This window comes from Hemiscyllium ocellatum, chromosome 8, assembly GCF_020745735.1.
Source record: "Hemiscyllium ocellatum isolate sHemOce1 chromosome 8, sHemOce1.pat.X.cur, whole genome shotgun sequence".
NCBI classification, from domain to species: domain Eukaryota; kingdom Metazoa; phylum Chordata; class Chondrichthyes; order Orectolobiformes; family Hemiscylliidae; genus Hemiscyllium; species Hemiscyllium ocellatum.
In genome coordinates this window covers 110,606,840-110,629,472 of record NC_083408.1, presented here as the reverse complement: position 1 = coordinate 110,629,472, position 22,633 = coordinate 110,606,840, and the positions used below count along the sequence as shown (strand labels likewise).

Below are 22,633 nucleotides of genomic sequence, written 5' to 3'. Positions count from 1 at the left end.
GAGGAGCAAGAGAGCCGACATTTCGCGCAAAAGCCTCCTGCTCCTTTTCCAGCACCACGCTCTCGACTCTAATCTCCAGCATCTGCAGTCCTCACTTTTGCCTACTCAGCCCTTTAGGTCTGCTCCACCGTTCAATGCGATTATGACTGATCCAACATCCCTCAGGGTCACTTTCTGCTTTTTCCCTGTAACCCTTGATTCCCCGACTGATCAAGAACCTATCCCAGCCTTAAATATACACAAGGACTTATCCCTCGTAGATCTCTGTGGCAAAGGAATTCCAAAGATACCCAAACCTCAGAAGACATTCCTCCTCATCTCAGTCTTAAGTCGGGCACCACTTTTTTCTCAGATTATGCCAAGTCCCTTTGCAGCTTTCTGCAGTTTTTCTCCATTTAGATATTACTACATTGTGATTGTTTAAAGGATGCTTTTGTACAATTTCAAGAGTGAAAAACACTGATTTCAAAACAGTTAATGTTTGATTGGCCTTCAGTATGAATGGATTAGAATGGTGAAAAGTAGCCAGAATTCTCAGTTCTGATCCCACTACCCTTGCTGGAAGTGCACAAAAACAAAGGGTCTTGTGACATGTTATAGTGTCCCGCTTCCTGGGCCAAAATGCCTGGGTTCAAGTGCCACCTGGCCCATAGGTGTGTCATATCATGGCAGAACAGATTGATTAGTTTCAGGTAAGCATGGGATCAGCAGGGCTGACCAGCCAGTTACAGACATGCACTCTTTGTCTAGCTTTATCTATCAAGAGTGGGAACTGGAGCCAGATAATATCTATCCTTTGACTCTTCGAGCTCCAAAGGAGAATGGGAAGAATCCTGATATTTTATAATCATAAGTTCACAAGTTCATAAAATACAGAAGCAGAATTAGGCCTTTCAGCCCATTGAATCTGCTCTGCCATTTGATCGTGGCTGATGTACTCCTTACTCCCATTTTCCTGCCTTCTCCCCATAGCCTTTCAACCCATTACCAAGTGAGAATCTGTGTAACTCCTTCTTAAATTTAGTGCCCCAGCATCCACGACACTTTGAAGTAACGACCTGTTTAGAGCTTTTACTTCACACCTGAAGAGCAGGTGGGATTTGAATTTAGGCCTCTTGGCTCAGAGTTAGGGACACTACCACAGCACCACAAGAGTCTATCTTATTATTGCCTATCTCTGGAACGGCAGTGCCTTGTACCCAGCCTCTCGGCTCAAAAATGGGAACATTACCACTGCATCACAAAAGCCTTTAATAACCTGTATCTACATTGAAACTTATATTGACAAACTGCTACATGTTATCAGGCAGTATTTCATAATTCATGCACTTAACTCAATGATGTGGATCAATAATATGGCCAGAATGCACCTATTTATTTTGAAAAGGCTTTCAAATGCCCTGTTTTATCTACAGTTTAGAGAAGGTGGTCCAGCCACATTAATCAATAGCATTTGTTAGCATGTGCATTTTTGCAAAAATGGGAAGGGTTTTCAGACCTAGAGCTTGCCAATGTCCATAAGTGCACTGATTAACTATAGCTGTGCCAGCTAAGAATGTCCCATGAGCTGCCCTGAACAAGGAAGCAGTGAGTATGCTGCGATCAGAGAGTCCAGCCTGGGCTATAAATGGGCCAGTGTGCTGTTCTTGGTCACTTTCCTGTTTTTAAATAAAGTATGTGTGGCTGTCAGGTGAGGGCATATCCCAATTTAACTCTGGTGTTCCCCGCAATGAAACAACATGATGGCTTTCATTAGGCATGAAGGACGATCATTTGAGCAAGATGTTGGATGGGCTGTAGGACCATATCTCAGCACCATTTAGTGCCATCAATAGAAATGGAGATTTATCCTTCTCTAAATCTGCCATTGACTTGCTCTAAATAGGTTGTGATCCAGTCCATTCCTTCCCTGAACCTGTTATTACTCAGAGGTTGAACGTGCACTCAAGAATGGATCAGCAACACTTAAAAAGTATTGAAAGTAATCATAATTCTACTTGTGAGAGGTTTTAATGAGATTTTAATTACTGGTTTGATTTATTGTTTGAAGGCAATCCTCCAGATGCTTACTTTCATGGTTTTTTCTCCCTTTTTTCAGTTAGTAAGTAAGAGTTCATTTACAGCCCTACTGGTGGTTTGATTCAGTCACGTTATCGTCCACTTTCGAATGTGAACGCTAACTCTCCATCAGCAGTAGCGTGTTCTAGTGCTACGAGCCAAGGCTGCGGCTGTTTGTCCCCATCCCGTGCACTGCCTCCTCAGGCCCTGGATTATCATGAGATCTGAATGCACTCGGCCAATATTTTTGACTTAAATCTGTGAAATACAGCAACTCTTGCCCGTATCATGCTGCGATACAGTCTGTACTCCTCTTCCCTCTCTCCCTCCCACCCTGCATGTGCTCAGAGGCTGATATCATGCGGTTGTTTAGCATTGCTGGGCTGCTGCTGATTTGCATACAGCCGCTTTGTTTGTCTCTCTGTGCCTGTCCGACTCTAAAGTCTATTTATTTTGCATGAGTCATATCTCTCTCATATCAGGATTCAGATCTCGATCAATAGAGGTTAGTGCAGTTAAATGTTTTATTGATTGAACTGTTAATCCAGGCAAGCAGGGCAATATAACCAGAGTAACTTAGTCAATTGACTGAGGTATTAGAAAACACATGACATATAAAATCTATAATAGAATCATAACAACATGGAAACAGACTTTGTGTCAGTCATGTGAGTCTAACAAGTCATTGATATTTTCAATCATTTTAAAACACATTTTCTTAGTGATATTTAACATGAAATGCTCCCTGTTTTTAACTGAATAGCCTCTGATTAATTTTTAGACTTTGCTCTTTTCTTGGTTTAAAGCAAACTTCATACCTTGAGACCTAAAATTAATAGCGCCTTTTAAAAAGGTTTATGTTAAACCTGTAGGTTTCACATCATATTGAACAGCAAAAGAACCATAAACTCAAAACGAATAGATAAAATGCTAGACATCATGGCAACCCACAGTTGTAAGAGAAAGGTTAATGGTTCGCATTGAAAAGTCCTTATTAGAACTCAACACTCATCTGTTTGACATGACCCCTTTGTGGCACTGGTCAGTGAAGAGAGGATCGTATAAAAGATAGCTCCAGGATAACTGGCAACCAGGCAATTCAATCAATAAAGTAGCTGCTCATAACTGGCTGCATGGGTTAAACCCAAGTAGGGTAATTCTAACCTTTGGATGATAGTCAGCCAGCAGCTTAGTTTGTGTCTCTCCCCATTTTAATTTCCATTGTCTCCAATGATCAGCTGAAATGTAAAAGACTGCTGACTCACCGTCAGCTATTGTACAATATCATTATCAAATCAAGGAAAAATGGAGTCATGTTTCTATTTTAACTTAATAGCTGTTCACCCAAGGTCCGCTTGAATATATACTGGCTGTGATTCCCTGCTTAAAAATATTTAGAATACTTTACCTATTGCAATTTATGGTTTTTTGGAAAATCTGATTCTGAACAGACCATAATATATTTCCTGGCCAAAAGTCATACGGTTTTCTTTTGGATAAGCCCTCTACATGTCTTTTGATCTAGTTGATGGGCCAATAACTGCAGACATGTCTGCCCTCCAGGAGGGCATCACTGTGGGGAAAAATTATATATTATGCCGCTGGAACTACTAATTCACGTCCCTTCCACTCCATTCATTGGCAACTTGCTGCATCATTCTCCCTGTGAGAGGATGGGAAGACAGTGTATCCTCTGAAATGACAGATATGTTCTGAAGCAAGTACATTGATGCCTCTATTCATCATGAAAGTGAGCAATGTATAAAGTACAGCCAATTTACAGACTAATGTCAGCTTTGAGTGACATATATTTGGGTTTGGATGTGAGATTGTTTCAAGGAATTAATTTTGTACAGTTTGAGCCAATAGAAGTGATACTAGTGAAGCCCTAATTTAAAGGCAATCCAATATAAGTAAGTTTTAAGCTTTACCAACATTATAAAAGAAAATTCATTGAAAAATTTTGCATTTGAGAAAAGTGTGGAGATAGCAGCAGAACTCAGCACCAACAGTTTTCATCGGGCTAAACGAGTATTTGCATAAACTACAAACTGTACAGGATATACACAGGCACTGTAGGCAGCATCACCATGGGACTGTTAACCAAATGAGAAATTAGCCAAAAATAAATCGAGTTAGGATTGCTGGGTTCAACTGCAGTTTACTTTCACTGTGATCCTATCAAAGGCTTCAGCTAAAATCAAATCTTTAATAGGTTATAAATCATCAGGAATCAACAATTAATCTCATCCTGTTAGAGAAGTAAAGGGTAACCTATTTATTTTTAGTGGCATTCACTTGCAAATCCTGCAATTTGTTTATTTCCATTTGCAATTTAATTGTTAAACCATATATCCGATTAATATAATTTAACTAGTATCCTTCCAGACCACTAATAAAAATAAAACTCTGAAGCATTTTAGTCTCTTGCTCATGCAGTTTCAGCTAAAATGCAATACTGAAAATAACATTCTGATTAAACAACAGCATCCTGCATGCATATGGCATGTTTGTTGAAGCGTTCTGAGGCCCTTCACAGAAGCATTATCAAATTTGACAATGAGCCACATTTGAAATTTGAGACCAGGTTAAAACCCAGTCTAAAGAGGTAGATTTTCGTGTATGTAACCCCAAATATCAGAAAGGACAGTTTAGATTGACAAGTGAAGAGCTGCTTCAGTGTGTGGTTGTTGAGTCTGATAATGTGAAGTATTGTAATGTCTCATTAGTTCTGCATTTGTATAGAGTCCTTGTAAAGCTTTAGCCTGATGTCACACATTAATGGTCCTCTATCTTGCACTCCTGCAGGTTCAGTGCATGCCACGTCGATCGCAGCCTCAAGAGTGGAGCAAGCACTGTCTGAGGTGGCTTCATCCTTGCAGAGCAGTATGCCAAGGCAGGGACCAATGCACCCTTGGATGACTCTGGCCCAGATTTGGTTGCATGCAGGTTAATATTCAGTGATTCTGCACCACTCTTGATTTCTTTTTTATCTTCAATTGTAAAATGAAAGTGAAGTTAAAAATAAGCAAAGTAAATTCCCAACACATGCATTGTTTTCAAAATATCTGAGCATTTTCTGCAAAATTCTCCAACATTGTTGGTGCATCTTCATGGTAAGTTAGAAAGTATGTGATTTGACGAATACTAGCACTGAGCAATGTGTTGCAAAGTAGCATGAAAAAGCATTATGTAAATGAAAATTCAAGTTGCACTAATTAAGGAATCTAAAACATGAAGGCAGTGTCTCAGGATAAGACACCAATCAGTTAAGACAGAAGAGGAAAAATTACTTCACTCAAAGAGTTGGAATTCTGTCACTCAGGTAGATGCTTCAGGGGTAAATACAGGCAGATTTGTGCACTTTCAGGGGATTTTGAGTGATGTGGGAAGCAGGTGGGCAAGTGAAATTGAGGCCAGGGTCAGCTATTATCACATTGAATACTGGAGCATGTTCATCAGGCTATATAGTCTATTATATAGCCTGATGGGCGGCACGGTGGCACAGTGGTTAGCACTGCTGCCTCACAGCGCTAGAGACCCGGGTTCAATTCCCACCTCAGGTGACTGACTGTGTGGAGTTTGCACGTTCTCCCCATGTCTGCGTGGGTTTCCTCCAGGTGCTCTGGTTTCCTCCCACAGTCCAAAAATGTGCGGGTCAGGTGAATTGGCCATGCTAAATTGCCCGTATGTTAGGTAAGGGATATGGGTGGGTTGCGCTTCGGCGGGTCGGGATGGACTTGTAGGGCCGAAGGGCCTGTTTCCACGCTGTAAGTAATCTAATCTAATCTAATTATGCTTCTATTTCTTAAATTCTTGAGGTAAACTTCTCGAGTTGTTTCGTAAATCCATAAGGAAAAATAGAAATTTAGCTAAATAAAATAGTTGGCAAGCAGATCAAAAGCTTTTGTTAAAGAGATGCTTTAAGGGGATGCTTAATTGTGAGAGAGAGACAGAGATGGAGAGACACAGAAGATTAGTAAAGGAAATTAATAGTGGGAGAATGAAGAAGCTGAAAAGTCCACTAATGGTATGTCATGGCTGCACAAGAGGCTAGTTTAAGAGGAATGGATAATTCTGTGGGTGATTTTGGCATTGTAGGGCTGGTGAAAGTTACAGAGGTAGGTTGAACATGATAATGGAGGGATGTAAATTTGGATTAGTTTGGGCAAATCTTGGACTTTAAAGGAGGAAAGTGAGGTAGAGAAAGGCTATTGTAGAGCTTAGGCCCTAGGCAGATAAAGGTAGAGCACTTAGAGTTGACAAAACAAAAGAGGTCAGAATTAGAGGAACATGGTGATCTCAAAGGTTTTTGGGGCTGGCAGAGATAACAGAGACGAGGATGAAAATTTTCAAATCAAGACTTTGCTTGATAAGGAACATATCACCATGGGAGCTGTTGAGGTCCGAATCCCAATCCGTGTGACACACCACTTATTGTATCTTGTCAACCTGAAAAAGGCCCAGTTACACCTACTATCTTCTTCCTGTTAGCAAGTCAATATGCTACCCCCTGCACCATGATCTTTTGCTTTCTGTAATGATCTTTGATGTCATATCTTATCAAAGGCCTTCAAGAAATGTAGGTACAGAATATATATACAGGTTCCCCTTCCTCCAAACCATATGTGCCACATTAAAGAGCACATGATTTCCCCTTCTAAAGATCATGTTGATTCTGCCTGATTATTTAATGCCCTGCTATAACTTTTATAATAATAACTTCTAACACTATGACAAATGTTAAATTAACTGAGCTATAGTTTCCTTTTTGTCTGCCTTCCTTTTTAAGTAGAGTTTTATCTATCTACCAATCTAACTGGACTATCCCTGAATCAGAAGAGTTTGGGAACATTAAAACTAATGCACCAACTATCACACTAGCCATTTCTTTCAAGACCCCAAGATGAAGTCCATCCAGACCACTTGCCACTTATCTGCCCCACTGCTCCAACAATTTATTCAATAGCATTCCTCTGGTGATTATAATTTTCCTGAGTTCTTCCCTACCTTCTATTTCCTGATTAATTATTACTTTAGAATGTTACTTGTATACTCAACAGTAAAGAATAATGCACAATGTCTGTTCAGTTCATTTTACTTGTTTTCCATTAATTTTCCAGTCTCACTTTCTATAGGACTAATGCTAACATTATTAACTTCATTTTTCTTTAAATGTTTACAAAACTCTTATTTTTATATGTCTGGGTAGATTTGTCATACTCTATTCTTCCCTTTTCAATTTTTTGCTCATTCTTTGCTATTTTTATATTCAGTTGAATTTTATGACCTGCCATCTGTCCTTGCATAGTATATGTTTTTCCTTTAATCTTGATAATATCTTTAATATCTGTACTTAACGAGATCATGGGTATGTGCCTAGGAATAGATTTTAACTTATTGGAATACGTCTGTTCTGTGTATTCTGAAATATCCCCTTCACTCTCTCCCACTGCATCTCTGTTACCTTTTCCTTTAACCTAGTTTTCCAATTCACTATAGATAATTCTGCTTTCATGCACTTTTATATTTTATATTGGACCCAATTCTCTTTCCTTTAAACTCACTGAATGCAACATTCAATCACATTACGGTTGCTCTACCCAGGAGTTCCTTCAACATAAGCTCATTAATTAACTATCTCATTGCATGCATAATCTGCTAACTTAGCTCCAGAATATGCTGTTCTAAAAAACTAAACTGAAAGTATTCTATGAACTCTTCAACTAGGCAACCTTTGCCCATCTGAAATTTCCGGTCTATTTAAATTAAAATCTTCCAAACTAGTGTTGGGCTTTTCTGATAAGCTCTCTTTCTTCCTTCCCTTACTGGGTGGTTTTATTAGGAGGCCTGTACATTTCGTTCACAAGTGACTTTTTGTGTTTATCATTTGACCCAAATATCTTCACACCTTGGTTACTTGAACTTAAAGTCTCCCTTGTCTTGGATTAACAGAGCCATGCTTCAAATTTTCTACTTTCCTGGCATTCCTAAATGTTCTGTACCCTTCAAGATTCAGGTCCTAATCCATGTGATTCTCCATCCATGTGTCTGTAATGGCTATTAGACTATATTTATTTTATGCATTGCATATTATCCTCTTAGTGGAGAACCTGTTGCTGTAGTGATATTGTTGCTACTAATCCAGAGAACCAGGTAATGTTCTGGGGACAAGGTTCAAATCCCACCTCAGTATCATTCTATACTAAAGAAATAAATGCGAAAGAGAAGCAGTTTTTGCAAGAGTAAACTCTGGAGTGTTTGCTGAGGTTCTTTTTTGATTATTACAGGTTTCAATTTGTTGATCTGAAATTGTGACAAATTATTTTTTTTTGAACTAGAAATCGATGTTTCTGTCACTGAACTTTAACTAACAGTCATGTAATTGGTAGAAAATAAATAGAAAAAATGTCTGGATATGGTTTATGAAGTTCTCAAGTAAGATTTTGAATCAGAAACATTAACTCTGTTTCACAGAGTCTGACTGAGTACATCATTTTCTGCCTTCATTTCAAATTTCCAGACCATGTGGTCTTTTGCTCTTGTAGACATTTGCTGTTTGTGAGACCTTGCAGAGTGCAAATTGTTGATCTGTAAAACAGCTGTGACTGCATACCAAAAATAATTTATTGGCTAGATATCAACCTGTTGGTTAAGGTACACGATAAACCACAATTAGTTCCTCTAAGTGGTGGAATGCTCTTCCTTTGAGATATCTTCAATTCATTCCTTTAACTCAATAGGTTATGCTGTAGAGTTGTATCGCTCAAACTGTCTTGTATGGACGTGCAGAATCTAATATTGAACTGGATATTTTCAGCAACAGACTTCATTTAAATCAAGATTTAAAATGATAAAAGAGACCGATAAGTTGGATGAAGTGCAGTCACTGGGGGAATTCAGAACAAGAGGGTGAAATCTTAAAATTAGCACTAATTCATTTAGGAATTCAGTTCTTTATGCAAGCAAGAGATTATATATATGGAACATTGTTCTCACAAAGACATCAGCTGCTGGAAACATTTGAAGATTTTGAGATTGAGATCCATCGACTTTTATTTTGCAAACAAGGCGACAAATGTGGACTTCAATTCCACAAAATAGCCTGAAAAGCTATTTAATTCTGTACCTATTGTGGTGCAAACACCATTTCAAATTTAATGTTAGTCAGCCAAGGCTCTTATTGGATCTTTCAGATTTAAAAAAATTATTTGTTGGATGTGGTTGTCACTGCCAAAATAAGCATTTGTTGCATATATTTCTATCATATATACTCAAGTAATAGTCAAATTTTTGAGTACCTTTCAAGGTTAAATTTATGGGGTCAACTATTACATGGATGCTACTTTTAAGTGGCTAAAATTCATGCCATATCATTAGCAGCAGCTCAATTGATCTCTGAACAAACAAATGAAGAAAAAAAGAATTACGGTAGTTCTAAGAACCCGGAGTGGAGCGCGATGGTCAGTGGACTGGAAGACCTGCAGCGGAGCAGGATGACCAGCAGACTGGCAAGTCCAGGAAGAGGGACAGCCGGCACAGACTCAGAAATGTTATCTGTGAAGAACTAGGGTCGTCCTTTACATGAGATATATGGAAAATTCCAGATTTTCGTAGCCAGAAATAGAGGATCAACTTTTAGGGAGCTTAACTATTACTCAAGGATGTACAGTAATTTCCCTTGAACTGAGTGGCGAGCTGGGCTTTATTGAGAGCTGAGAGTTAACATTGCTGTAAATCTGGAGTTCATGTAGGTCAGATCATGTAAGGGTGGCAGATTTCCTTCCTTAAATAACATAAATAAATCAGATAGGTTTTTACTATAATCAATGATAACATAATAGTCAACACTGATGATTCTGTAACTTTGAATTCAAGTTTTATTAATTGAATTTGAATTCATTATTAATTGAATGGAAATTCTGCCAGATATAATGATGAAATTTGAACCAGTATCCTTAGATTACTCTGGATTACTTGTCCAGTGACATTAATAGTCTGCCAATATCTCCCACTTGTTTTCCATTTTAAAATGTGATCATTGCTGTAAAAAGACACAAATTTCACAGGAGTACAAATTGAAGGGGAAAATCAACATTGATGCTGAATCAGAGTGCTGATTGGTTGACCGCCTCTGCCGTATCTGCTCCCAGGAGGACCAGTTCTACCACAGAACACACCAGATGGCCGCCTTCTTTAGAGACCGCAATTTCCCTTCCCATGTGGTTAAAGATGCCCTCCAACGCAGCTCGTCCACATCCTGCACCTCCGCCCTCAGACCCCACCCCTCCAACCATAACAAGGACAGAACGTCTCTGGTGCTCACCTTCCACCCTACAAACCTTCGCATAAACCAAATCATCCACCGACATTTCCGCCACCTCCACAAAGACCCCACCATCTGGGATATATTTCCTTCCCCACCCTTTCCACCTTCCGCAAAAACGTTCCCTCCACCCCCCTCTACAACCCACCCTCCCATCCTGGCACTTTCCCCTGCCACCGCAGGAACTGTAAAACCTGTGCCCACACCTCCTCCCTCACCTCGATCCAAGGCCCTAAAGGAGCCTTCCACATCCATCAAAGTTTTACCTGCACATCCACTAATATCATTTATTGTATCCGTTGCGGTCTCTTCTACATTGGGGAGACTGGACGCCTCCTAGCAGAGTGCTTTAGGGAACATCTCCGAGACACCCGCACCAATCAACCACACCGCCCCGTGGCCCAACATTTCAACTCCCCCTCCCACTCTGCCGAGGACATGGAGGTCCTGGGCCTCCTTCACCGCTGCTCCCTCACCACCAGACGCCTGGAGGAAGAACGCCCATCTTCTGCCTCGGAACACTTCAACCCCAGGACATCAATGTGGACTTCAACAGTTTCCTTATTTCCCCTTCCCCCATCTTATCCTAGTTTCAAACTTCCAGCTCAGCACTGTTCCCATGACTTGTCCAGACTTGTCTGACCTGTCTAGCTCCTTTTCCACCTATCCACTCCACCCTCTCCTCCCTGACCTATCACCTTCATCTCCTCCCCCACTTACCCATTGTACTCTATGCTACTCTCACCCCACTCCCACCCTCCTCTAGCTTATCTCTCCACACTTCAGGCTCATTGCCTTTATTCCTGATGAAGGGCTTTTGCCCGAAACGTCGATGATGCTGCCTGAACTTCTGTGCTTTTCCAGCGCCACTGATCCAGAAAATAGATTCTGAGTCGAGAGTGTGGTGCTGGAAAAGCACAACTGGTCAGGCAGCATCCAAGGAGCAGGAAAATGGATGTTTTGAAACGTCAAATCTGACCGGCTGTGCTTTTCCATCACCACGCTCTCAAATCTAATCTCCGGCATTTGCAGTCCTCATTTTCTCCTGACAAATAGATTCTGACTGATAAAGGCATTGCTAAGGAGGTCTTCGCAGGTTAATGCTAATTGACAGCAGCCAGGCTTTGTTTAAATGTTAAACCAGGTAGGTTTAGAATAGTTATGGCAATGGAGATCTCATCTCAAATTCACTTCCTTACTCTGGAAAGGTGCAAAGATAAAACTCTCAAACAAAATATTTTTTAAAATGTACTTGTCGAATGGAATACTTGTATTGCCAAAAGATATCCAGCTCTGAGAAAGTTAAATAATCAGTTTGAACATACGGAGGAAGTAAACACCTTCTGATCAGCTTCCATGTAGATGATTTCTGTGAAACTCTGGCAGCTCCTAACTCACCGAAATTTTAGTTTCCTGTATGTGTCACTGTAAGAAGATGACGTATTCATCATGAAGCATTTAAATATTAACCAAAAGCACTTTCTTCCATCCCATTGTGGATGCATATTTCAGTGAGTCATAATTCTATTATTGAAATACAGAACAAATCTGGAAAGGAGGTATTTATTGGGAAATAAGCCAACTTGTATGTCTAAATCCCTCAGTGGTCTCACCTCCTGTCTATGTATAACCTCCTACAGCCTTTCATGATATCAGTACTCCTTCAATCCTGACTTTCTGTGTCTGTCAGAATTACAATTCCATCTAATGCCATCTTCTACCCTGCATGAATCGAACCCACACTTTTGCCATCACAATGCATTCCAACCAGTCATCCAGCCAGCTGAACTAACCAACAGCTGAAGTTACCACTCTCCTTCTCAACATCTTCCCTTATCTGAGGCATGGTGACCCTCAGGTTAAACCACCACAAGTTGTCTCTCTCTAAGAGAGCAACATAGACTGATAGGAGTATGGTGACTTTACCTATTACCTATACCATCCAGTCTTCATGTATTCAAGCTGATTGGAGCGCCATGGAGAGTGAGCTAGTATCAGCAGTAGCAAGCAGAATGTTTTTAGTTTGATTTTAGAAGTTTAATATAGTTCATGCAGGATTTGAAATCAGACAGGTAGTGCAACAGCCTTGTACAGTAGTGAGGATTCATTTTTAGAAGTCTAGAATTTAAGAGTAGAGATGTACTGCTGAGGCAGTATAAGGCTCTGGTCAGACAGCATTTGAAATGTTGTGTGCATTTTGGGCCCTATACTTAAGGAGGGGGTCCAGAGGAGGTTCACAAGAATGATCCTGGGAATGAAGGGCTTTGTCATATGAGGCATGGCTGAGGCCTCTGGGTCAGTACTGGATGAAGTTTAGAAGGACGGGGAGATCTTACCGAATACTGAGAAGCCTGGGCAGACTGGACTCTGAGAAGAGGTTTCAACTAGTAGGAGAGACTAAGACCCGGGCCACAGCCTCGGAGTGAAGGACCAACAGTTGAAAATTGAGGTGAAGAATTTTGTCAGCCACAGGGTGGTTAATCTGTGGAATGCATTGCTGCAGAGGCCAAGTCTTTGAGGGCATTTAAGACAGAGCTTGATGTGTAAGGGGAAGAAGACAGGAGAATGGTTTGAAAACAAAATTTGCTGTTTTTGAATGGTAGAGAAGCCTCGATTGGCTGGTTTAATTCTGCTCCGATATGGTCTTATAGTACAGCATATAAATTGAAATGATCTGCTAATGGTGTTGCCAAAAGACAACAATCTCGTGTATTTTTTCAGCACTTTATGTAAACCATTCCAAAGTGCGCCTCAGGAATGCAGTTGAACAAAATTTGATACTGAGCCATATAGTGGCATAGAAGAACAGAAGCTTAATTCAGGATATTAAGGAAGGTCTTAAAGAAAGTAAAAGACACTAGGAGACATGCATTTCCAGAACTTAGGATCCAGGCAGCTGAAGCGGCCATGAAGGTCAAATTAGATTTTTTTAAAAATAATGGATCGAGCCTAGCACATAATTCAAGCACAGGAGTAGGAGATATAAGAGCTGTACTAAAATTGGGATGACCACAAGGGAGCATTGTTATTGGCTTTACTGTGGAAATAATTATCTTTTACTCCAACTCATTCTTTCCTGAGATCTCAAAGGCATAAAACTCTTTGCTTCTCAGTCTTCTCTTCATCTTGCAATCCATTTAAAACCAAGCTGGATATCAGGTAATTGAAAACTCTTACAGTGCAATTTACAAGGATAAAAAAGCCCTTCATGGTCCACCTGTCTCATCACAGTGTCTTCTCGAAAGTACTATTTCCCATGATCATACCAGCTATCAAATGTTTCACCAGCCATTTGAATTTGATAATGCTTTTGCAGTTCTATCCATAAAATCAGCATACAAATCAACCAGGTAAATCTAATCAGCATACTCACCTTGAGATTGTGATTCCACAGTGTGGCTTCTGTCCCAAACCAACAACAAAACTACCGTGGCAGAAGTTCTCATTTCTACCTGCTCCTGCCCCACAGTTACTACCACAACTCAAATTTTTCCTCCCCTTGTTCAGTCCCTCCCCACTTACATCCACGATTCTTCTGATGCTTCATGTCAGTTTCAGAATTTCTGTTCACGAGCTCCAACCGCCTCCCCTTCACCATGGACATGAATCCTTTTACACGTCCATCCCACATCAGGATGGCCTCAGGGCTGTTCACTTCTTCCTGGAAAAAAGACCTGAACCATTTGCATCCTTTATCTGGTCAAGCTCATGCTCACTTTGAGCAACTGCTCCTTTATCTCCCCTCACTTCCTTCAGGTCAAAGATGTGGCCCTGGATACCCGCACGGACCTCAGTTATACCTGCCTCTTTGTAGAGTACATAGAACATTCCTTGTTCCAGTCCTAATTGGGACCCACCCACAACTCTTCTTCGGAGCATCGATGACATCATCGGTGCTAGATCCCCCTCTCGTCTGGAAATGGAAAGGTTTATCAATTTCATTTCGAGTTTCCACTCTTCTCTCACCTTCACCTGGTCCATCTACGTCTCCTAGAGAATGTGAGGACTGCAGATGCTGGAGATCAGTCAACAGTGTGGTGCTGGAAAGGCACAGCGGGTCAGGCAGCATCCGAGGAACAGGAGAATCCACATTTCGGGCATAAGCCGATTCTCCTGCTCCTCAGATGCTGCCTGACCTGCTGTGCTTTTCCATCTGTATCTCCTTCCTTCCCTTCCTCAACATCTCTGTTTCCATTTCCAAGATAGACTGGCCACTGCACTACATGCATTACAAAACCACTGACTCCCAGAGCTTCCAGGATCATACATAGTCACACCCCACTTCCTGTAAAGACTCTATTCCATTCTCTCAGTTTCTCCAACTCCATTATATCTGTTTTAATGACCCTACCTTCCTCAAAAATATCCACCTCTTTCCTCAACCACAGATTCTCCAAAATCATGGTTCACAGGATCCTTAGTCATGTTCATCCGTTTCCTGCAATTCTGCTCTCACCCTTTCTCTCGCACAATACCTATAGACCATAACATATTTGAGCAGAAGTAGACCATTCAGCCCATCAAGTCTGCTCTGTCAGTCCATCATGACTTGTATGTTTCTCAACTCTATTCTCCTTCCCATAATGCTTCATCCTTTACCCATCAACAGCCAATCTAGCTCTATCTTAAATGTTCTCAATGACTCGGTCTCAATAGCCCTCTGCAGCGTTGAGTTCCACAGATTCACCTCTGTCTGACTAAAAACATTCCTCCTCATCTTAGTTATAAAAAGTCAACCCTTCACTCTGAGTCTGTGCCCTGGGTCCTTGCTCTCTGTCCACCCTATCCAGGCTTCTCAGTATTCTGCAAGTTTCAATCAGATCACCCCTCATTCTTCTAAACTATATTAGGTAGAAACCCAGAAGCCTCAAACACTCCTATGACAAGCCTCGTTGACTCTAGTGACTCCTGAAAAACCACCTTCAATGCCTTCACAGTTTCCTCAGAGCTCTGGGGAGTAGTCCATCTAGGCAGAGTGATTTATCCACCTTCAGATCTTTCAGCTTCCTCAGTACCTTTTCCTTCATGGTGGCAACTACATGCAGCTCTGCCCCCTAACTCTCTTGAAGTTCTGGTATGCTGCTGGTGTCTTCCATGCTGAAAACTGATGCAAAGTACCTATTCAGTTCCTCCACCATTTCTTTTTTCCCCGTTACTACTCTCCAACCTCATTTTCCAGATGTTCAATGTCTACTCTTGTCTCTCTCTTACCTTTTAGATATCAAAAAAAACTATTGCAGTCTTCTTTATATTTTTTAGCTAGCTGTCTTATTGCATCAACTCTCCCATTGTTGCTTTTATGGCTATCCTCTATACTAGGTTTTAGAAGCTTCCCAAACCTCTGGCTTCTGGACTAATCTCCACATTGTATGTTGTTTTACTTGCTTTTATGCTTTCCCTGACTTCCTTTATGAGCCATGGTTGCCTCATCCTCCCCTGAGTACGTCCCTTCTTCATTGGAATGAATTTCTGCTGTGTCTCCTGAATTACCCTCCGAAATCCCTGCTATTGCAGCTCCACCATCTCCCCCACCAGGCTCCCCTTACAATCAATTCTGGCCAACTCCTCCCTCATGTCTTTGTAGTTAACTTTACTCAATTCTAATACAAAGTTTGTGCGAAAATTTGTAGCTCGGGTGCTTGTTGTAGTGGTTCTGTTCGCCGAGCTGGAGGTTTTTGTTGCAAACGTTTCGTCATCTGGCTAGGAGACATCATCAGTGCTGTGGAGCCTCCTGCGAAGCGCTTCTTTGATGTTTCTTCCGGCATTTATAGTGGTCTGTCCTTGCCGCTTCCGGGTGTCAGTTTCAGCTGTCCGCTGTAGTGATTGGTATATTGGGTCCAGGTCGATGTGTCTGTTGATGGAATTTGTGGATGAATGCCATGCCTCTAGGAATTCCCTGGCTGTTCTCTGTCTGGCTTGCCCTATGATAGTAGTGTTTTCCCAGTCGAATTCATGTTGCTTGTTGTCTGAGTGTGTGGCTACTAGGGATAGCTGGTCGTGTCGTTTCGTGGCTAGTTGGTGTTCATGTATGCGGATTGTTAGCTGTCTTCCTGTTTGTCCTATATAGTGTTTTGTGCAGTCCTTGCATGGTATTTTATAAACTACATTAGTTTTGCTCATGTTGGGTATTGGCTCCTTTATTCTAGTAAGTTGTTGTCTGAGCGTGGCTGTTGGTTTGTGTGCCGTTATGAATCCTAGGGGTCGCAGTAGTCTGGCTGTCAGTTCTGAAACGCTCCTGATGTATGGTAGTGTGGCTAGTCCTTTTGGTTGTGGCATGTCCTCGTTCCGTGGTCTATGTTTTAGGCATCTGTTGATAAAGTTGCGCGGGTATCCGTTTTTGGCGAATACCTTGTATAGGTGTTCCTCTTCCTATACAAGGTATTCGCCAAAAACGGATACCCGCGCAACTTTATCACCAGATGCCTAAGAGATAGACCACGGAACGAGGACATGCCACAACCAAAAGGACTAGCCACACTACCATACATCAGGAGCGTTTCAGAATTGACAGCCAGACTACTGCGACCCCTAGGACTCATAACGGCACACAAACCAACAGCCACGGTCAGACAACAACTTACTAGAACAAAGGAGCCAATACCCAACATGAGCAAAACTAATGTAGTTTATAAAATACCATGCAAGGACTGCACAAAACACTACATAGGACAAACAGGAAGACAGCTAACAATCAGCATACATGAACACCAACTAGCCACGAAACGACACGACCAGCTATCCCTAGTAGCCACACACTCAGACAACAAGCAACATGAATTCGACTGGGAAAACACTACTATCATAGGGCAAACCAGACAGAGAACAGCCAGGGAATTCCTAGAGGCATGGCATTCATCCACAAATTCCATCAACAGACACATCGACCTGGACCCAATATACCAATCACTACAGCGGACAGCTGAAACTGACACCCGGAAGCGGCAAGGACAGACCACTATAAATGCCGGAAGGAACATCAAAGAAGCGCTTCGCAGGAGGCTCCACAGCACTGATGATGTCTCCTAGCCAGGGGACGAAACGTTTGCAACAAAAACTTCCAGCTCAGCGAACAGAACCACTACATCAATTCTAATACAGTTACTTCTGATTCCAGCTTCTCTCCCTCAAACTACAGGGTGAATTCTGTTATATTCTGCTCACTGCCCCTAGGGGTTCCATCACCTGTAGCTCCCTAATCAGATCTGCCTCATCATACATCACCAAATCCAGAATTACCTGTTCACGGCTGCTTCAAAGAAACCACCTCATGGACATTCCACAAATTCCTTCTCTTGGGATCCGCTACCAATCTGATTTTTCTCAGTTCACCGGGATATTGAAGTCCCCATGATTATTGTTATAGTGCCTTTCTTACATGTCATTTCTATCTCCTGATTTATTTTCTTCCTCATATGCTGATGACTGCTAGGAGGCCTGTAGACAGCTTCCACCTGGGTCTTTTTACCTTTGACATTCCTCAGCTCTCCCCACACAGATTCTATGCCTTACTGCTATTGATTTAATTTCATTTCTTCCTAACAAGGCAATCTGCCCATCTGCCTGTTCTTCGGATAGGATATGTATCGCAGGATGTTTGGTTTCCAATCCTGATCCCCTTGCAGCCAGATCTCTCTGATGCATGCGACATTGTACCTGCCAATTCCAATCTGCGCTACAAGCTCATTTACCTTTTTTCATTAACTGTGTGTATTTAAGTACAACACCCTCAGTCTTGCATTGACTGCCCTGTTCCCGTCATCTGCTGTGCCTGAAGTTAGGTTCCTGACCCTTTCCATAGTGTCTCTCCAATTACTTGTTCTAGATATTGTAATAACTTTTATTGGGTGCCCCCTCCTTAACGTTTTCCATTATTTTCCAAGCAATTGAACCCCATCCCCTCACTGTTTAGTTTAAAGTCCTATCCACAGCCCTCCGGTCCCAGCATGATTCAGGTGGAGCCCATCCCATTGGAACAGCTCCCTCGTTTCCCAGTAATCGTGCCAATGTCCCATGAATTTGAGCCTATTTCTCCAACACCAATCTTTGAACCACCTCTTTAATCTGTTGACTCAGTGCCAATTTGCTTGTGGTTCAGGTAGTAATCTGGAGGTAATTACTTTTCTGATTCTGCTCTTTAGTTTATCCCCTAGCTGCTTCTATTCGTTCAGCAGAACCTCTCTACCTATATCACTGACACCTACATGGACCACAACAACTGGATCTTTTCTCTCCCTCTCCCAAGTTCCTTTGCAGCCCAGATGAGATATTTTGAACCTGGGCACTAGGCAGGCAACACAGCCTTCAGGAGCCACGATGCTGGCAACAGAGAAACAATTTGTATTCCCCTGACTGTACTAACCCCGATTACAACTACATTTCCCTTTTCTCCATGCTGTTCAGTAGATTCCTGAGCCATGGGCAATTTGCTGCTCCTCCCTACAGCCTCCCACACTCACCCACACGGTGGGGGGGGCAAGAATTTCAAACCTGTTAGACAAGCTCAAGGACTGAGGCTCCTTCAGCACTACCTCCTGGATCCTTCTACCTGTATTGCTGGTAGTCACACCCTCCTGTCCCTGAACACTGATTGAATTTGAGGTAGTTAATCTAAAGGATATGACTGCCTCCTGAAACACAGCTCTCCCACCCCAGGAGCCAGAGTTCCTTGCACAACCAGCACTTGGTACAGATGTAGCCACTGCAAACCATAATGGGGTCCACCAGCTCCCCCATGGTACAGTTATGTTCTGTCACTTTGGTCAAATCGCTCTTTTAATTACTTAGTTCTTAATTTGATTTTTCAACATTTCCTACTGATGGTTTAGTTTGTAGCCTGTAAATATTTCCCCAACTTACCTTCAACCTGAAGGTAGCCAAGAAGAGATAGTCAAACTAGTAGCAATCATCAACCAATGAACTTGTGTTTTAACTGTGATGCCACTCTTTTTGTGCTGGACCCTTGATCCTGGGCTTCTTTTTATCCTGTTTATATAAAAAGTCCCCCGGTCCTCATTTGCCATCCCACCAGCATCCACATGAGCTGCCGTTTCTGCCACCTCCAGCAGGAAGCCGCCACCTATAACATATTCTCCTCCCATATCAGCCTTCCACAGTGACCATCCCCTCCAAGACAACTTAGTCCAGTCCTAAAAAGCCCTATGGCACCTTCCCATGCAGTTGCAGAAAATGTAACACCTAATGGTTAATTCCTGTCTCCTCAGTATCCAAGGGTCCACACACACCTTCCAGGTGAAGCAGCAATTTACCTGCACTTCACTCAATCTAGTCTATTGTATTTGCTGCTCACAGTGTTGTCTCCTCTACATTTGGCGAATGAAATGCAGACTGGATGACCGCTATCAAGAACACCGACATGTTGTCCTTAAAAATGATCCCGAACTTCTGTCACTCCAACACACCGCCATGTTCCCTGAATACCATTTCATTTTCTGGTCAGGGACCCTGTAACCTTCAGGATTCCATAATAAATTCAATAGTTTTAGGGCCTGAGAACCTTCTCCCGTGTTCTTATCCTAAACCCCACACAGCAGTCCTTTTCATCAAATGGATTGCTCTCATCGAACCAACCCTTTTCTCCCATTAATGGACCCTATAAGCAACATTACATTCTCCGCAACTCAACATTATCCATTCCTTGTCTGCCCAACTGTTGTTCTCTCCCTTTGGGCTTCATGTTCACCTATTGTTTACTCCCAGCCCAGTCTTTCGCATAGTCATAGAGTCATAGAGATGTACAGCATGGAAACAGGCCCTTTGGTCCAACTCATCCATGCCGACCAGATATCCTAACCCAATCTTGTCCCACCTGCCAACACCCGGCCCATATCCCTCCATACCCTTCCTATTCAGTTACAGGGTTCAGAAATGATTTACAAGGATATTGCCAGGGTTGGAGGATTTGAACTATAGGGAGAGATTGAATAGGCTAGAGCTGTTTTCCCTGGAGCGTCGGAGTCTGAGGGGTGACCTTATAGAGTTTATAAAATCATGAGGGGCATGGATAGGGTAAATAGATGACGTCTTGTTCCTGAGGTGGGGGAACCCAGAACTAGAGAGCATAGGTTTAGGGTGAGAGGGGAAATATATAAAAAAGACCTACAGGGCAATTTTTTCACGCAGAGGGTGGAATGTGTATGGAATGAGCTCCTAGACCAAGTGGTGGAGGCTGGTACAATTGCATAATTTGCCAACCTTTTCCTGGCTGCTTTCAGTTCCAAAGGAGAGTCACTAGAATCAAAATGTTGTCTCTGCTTTCTTTCCACAGATGCTGCCAGACCTGTTGAGTTTCCCCAGCAGTTTTTATTCTTGCTTTTTTTTCCTGGTATTGCTGACACTTTCAGGCTGGGCTATGTACCACACCGAGAACCAGCGCTTTTTTCCCCAGAGTAGGCAGTGGTTCCACAGGCAAGGACTGATCTTTTCCAGGATGGGCTCCGGCTCCGGTACTTGTATCTATAGTTTTACAGAGTGGGCTGTAATCCCAGTGTGATGTCACAGCTCACGATGGCCTCTCCTGCTCTGTGGTGATGACTACTGCATTTGTGCGTCTTTGCACAATTCTCAAATTGAGTTTGACAATCAAAATCCATAGGCTAGTGCAGTTTCCCACAAGAGTCTTTGTGTATTGATCAGGAGCAGAAACCCACTTCTTTCCAGCTCCAATTCTGCCTCTTAGCCTGGGTCCAGTGCAGCCAATTATCGTAACCCTGTGAGTTCTTAGATGGGATCAGCTAACTCAGTAATGTAGAGAACCAAACCTCAGGCATGCCTTGTTACAGGTTGGTGCTATGCGATGCCCTGCATAACTGCAGTAAAGCATCCTTACTTCTAAAATCAAGATTTGGATTCTTTCTTTACCTGTAAAGGAAGCTGTAACATTTTCTAGCAAAACATTTTCTTTTAAAGTGAATGGTGTTTTTGAACATTATGGTGCAGTAATTCTAAAAGTGCATGTAACATCAGAATGTTGAGAAGTGAAAATAAACACCATAAGAACAAAGCTGCTGAAATTCCCTCCTGAAACAATAACACTATCCCTTTTGAGCCAGACACAATGCAGAAGTTGTAATGTTAGCGGAGTTGCTAGATTATATTTCCACCAAACATAGTTCGCTCAAACTTGTTGATGGAAGATGTTGACTCTCTTTCAATAGTCTTTCCTCTGGGACACCCGCACCAACCAACCCAACCGCCCCGTGGCTGAACACTTTAACTCCCCCTTCCACTCCGCCAAGGACATGCAGGTCCTTGGCCTCCTCCATCACCAGACCATGGCAACACGATGACTGGAGGAAGAGCACCTCAACTTCCGCCTAGGAACCCTCCAACCACAAGGGATGAATGTGCGTTTCTCTAGCTTCCTCATTTCCCCTCCCCCCCACCTTATCTCAGTCCCAACTCTCAGACTCAGCACCGCCTTCTTGACCTGCAATCTTCTTCCCAACCTCTCCGCCCCCACCCCCTCTCCGGTCTATCACCCTCACCCTAACCTCCTTTCACCTATCGCATTCCCAACGCCCCTCCCCCAAGTCACTTCTCCCTACCTTTTATCTCAGCCTGCTTAGCACACCCTCCTCATTCCTGAAGAAGGGCTTATGCCCGAAACATCGATTTTCCTGCTCCTTGGATGCTGCCTGACCTGCTGTGCTTTTACAGCAACACATTTTTCAGCTCTGATCTTCAGCATCTGCAGTCCTCACTTTCTCTTTCAATAATCTGTTGAGTGAAGGCCAGCCAATTAGCCACAGATTGTAATCAATCACTCTGAACCAGTTTTGCTCTAAACTGTTCTGTTGAAATCAGATTCTTTAGTTGAATTACTTGAACAATCAGTGATGTTGATAAATATTTTGAACGTGTTGAAGATACGTTGAGTTGCATAGACAGAGCAGTGGGATGTTAATCCCCCAAAGTTGTGTCAAGGCCTTTTACTAACGTAATCAATGATTAGGTAGACTACTCTCTATGGTGGTCATCAAACTTTGAAAGGAGCATAATTGCAGGGAAAAAGCTGCACAGAAGGTTAATCCAGAGTAGAGGGGATAAAGACGAAGAGGCTGTTCCAGGAAAGTGTAGGAAGCATTATTTGGCTAATGGTTAACATTAATCCTGTCTTAATAATTTGCTACATGAAGGTGAATCAGATCATTAGTTTGTCAATCAGAACACTTGCAAGAAACTGTTTCCATTCAGAGTGATCTATAATGAGCTACCAGGTAAGGTTGCAGA

At 42.2% G+C, this 22,633-nt stretch overlaps 1 protein-coding gene across 3 annotated transcripts in view; it reads left to right on the top strand.

Moving 5' to 3' along the window:
- Window positions 1–22,633, top strand: part of ttc7b (tetratricopeptide repeat domain 7B) — a 351,966-nt gene that overhangs the window by 254,504 nt on the left and 74,829 nt on the right. For 2 of the 3 annotated variants that reach the window (XM_060829465.1, XM_060829463.1), the window contains one exon: window positions 4,867–5,007. In XM_060829465.1, coding sequence (XP_060685448.1) covers window positions 4,867–5,007 — 141 coding nt within the window. Of the gene's footprint in view, window positions 1–2,050; window positions 2,102–4,866; window positions 5,008–22,633 lie in introns of all 3 variants that reach the window. The other variant, XM_060829466.1, reaches the window with a different exon arrangement.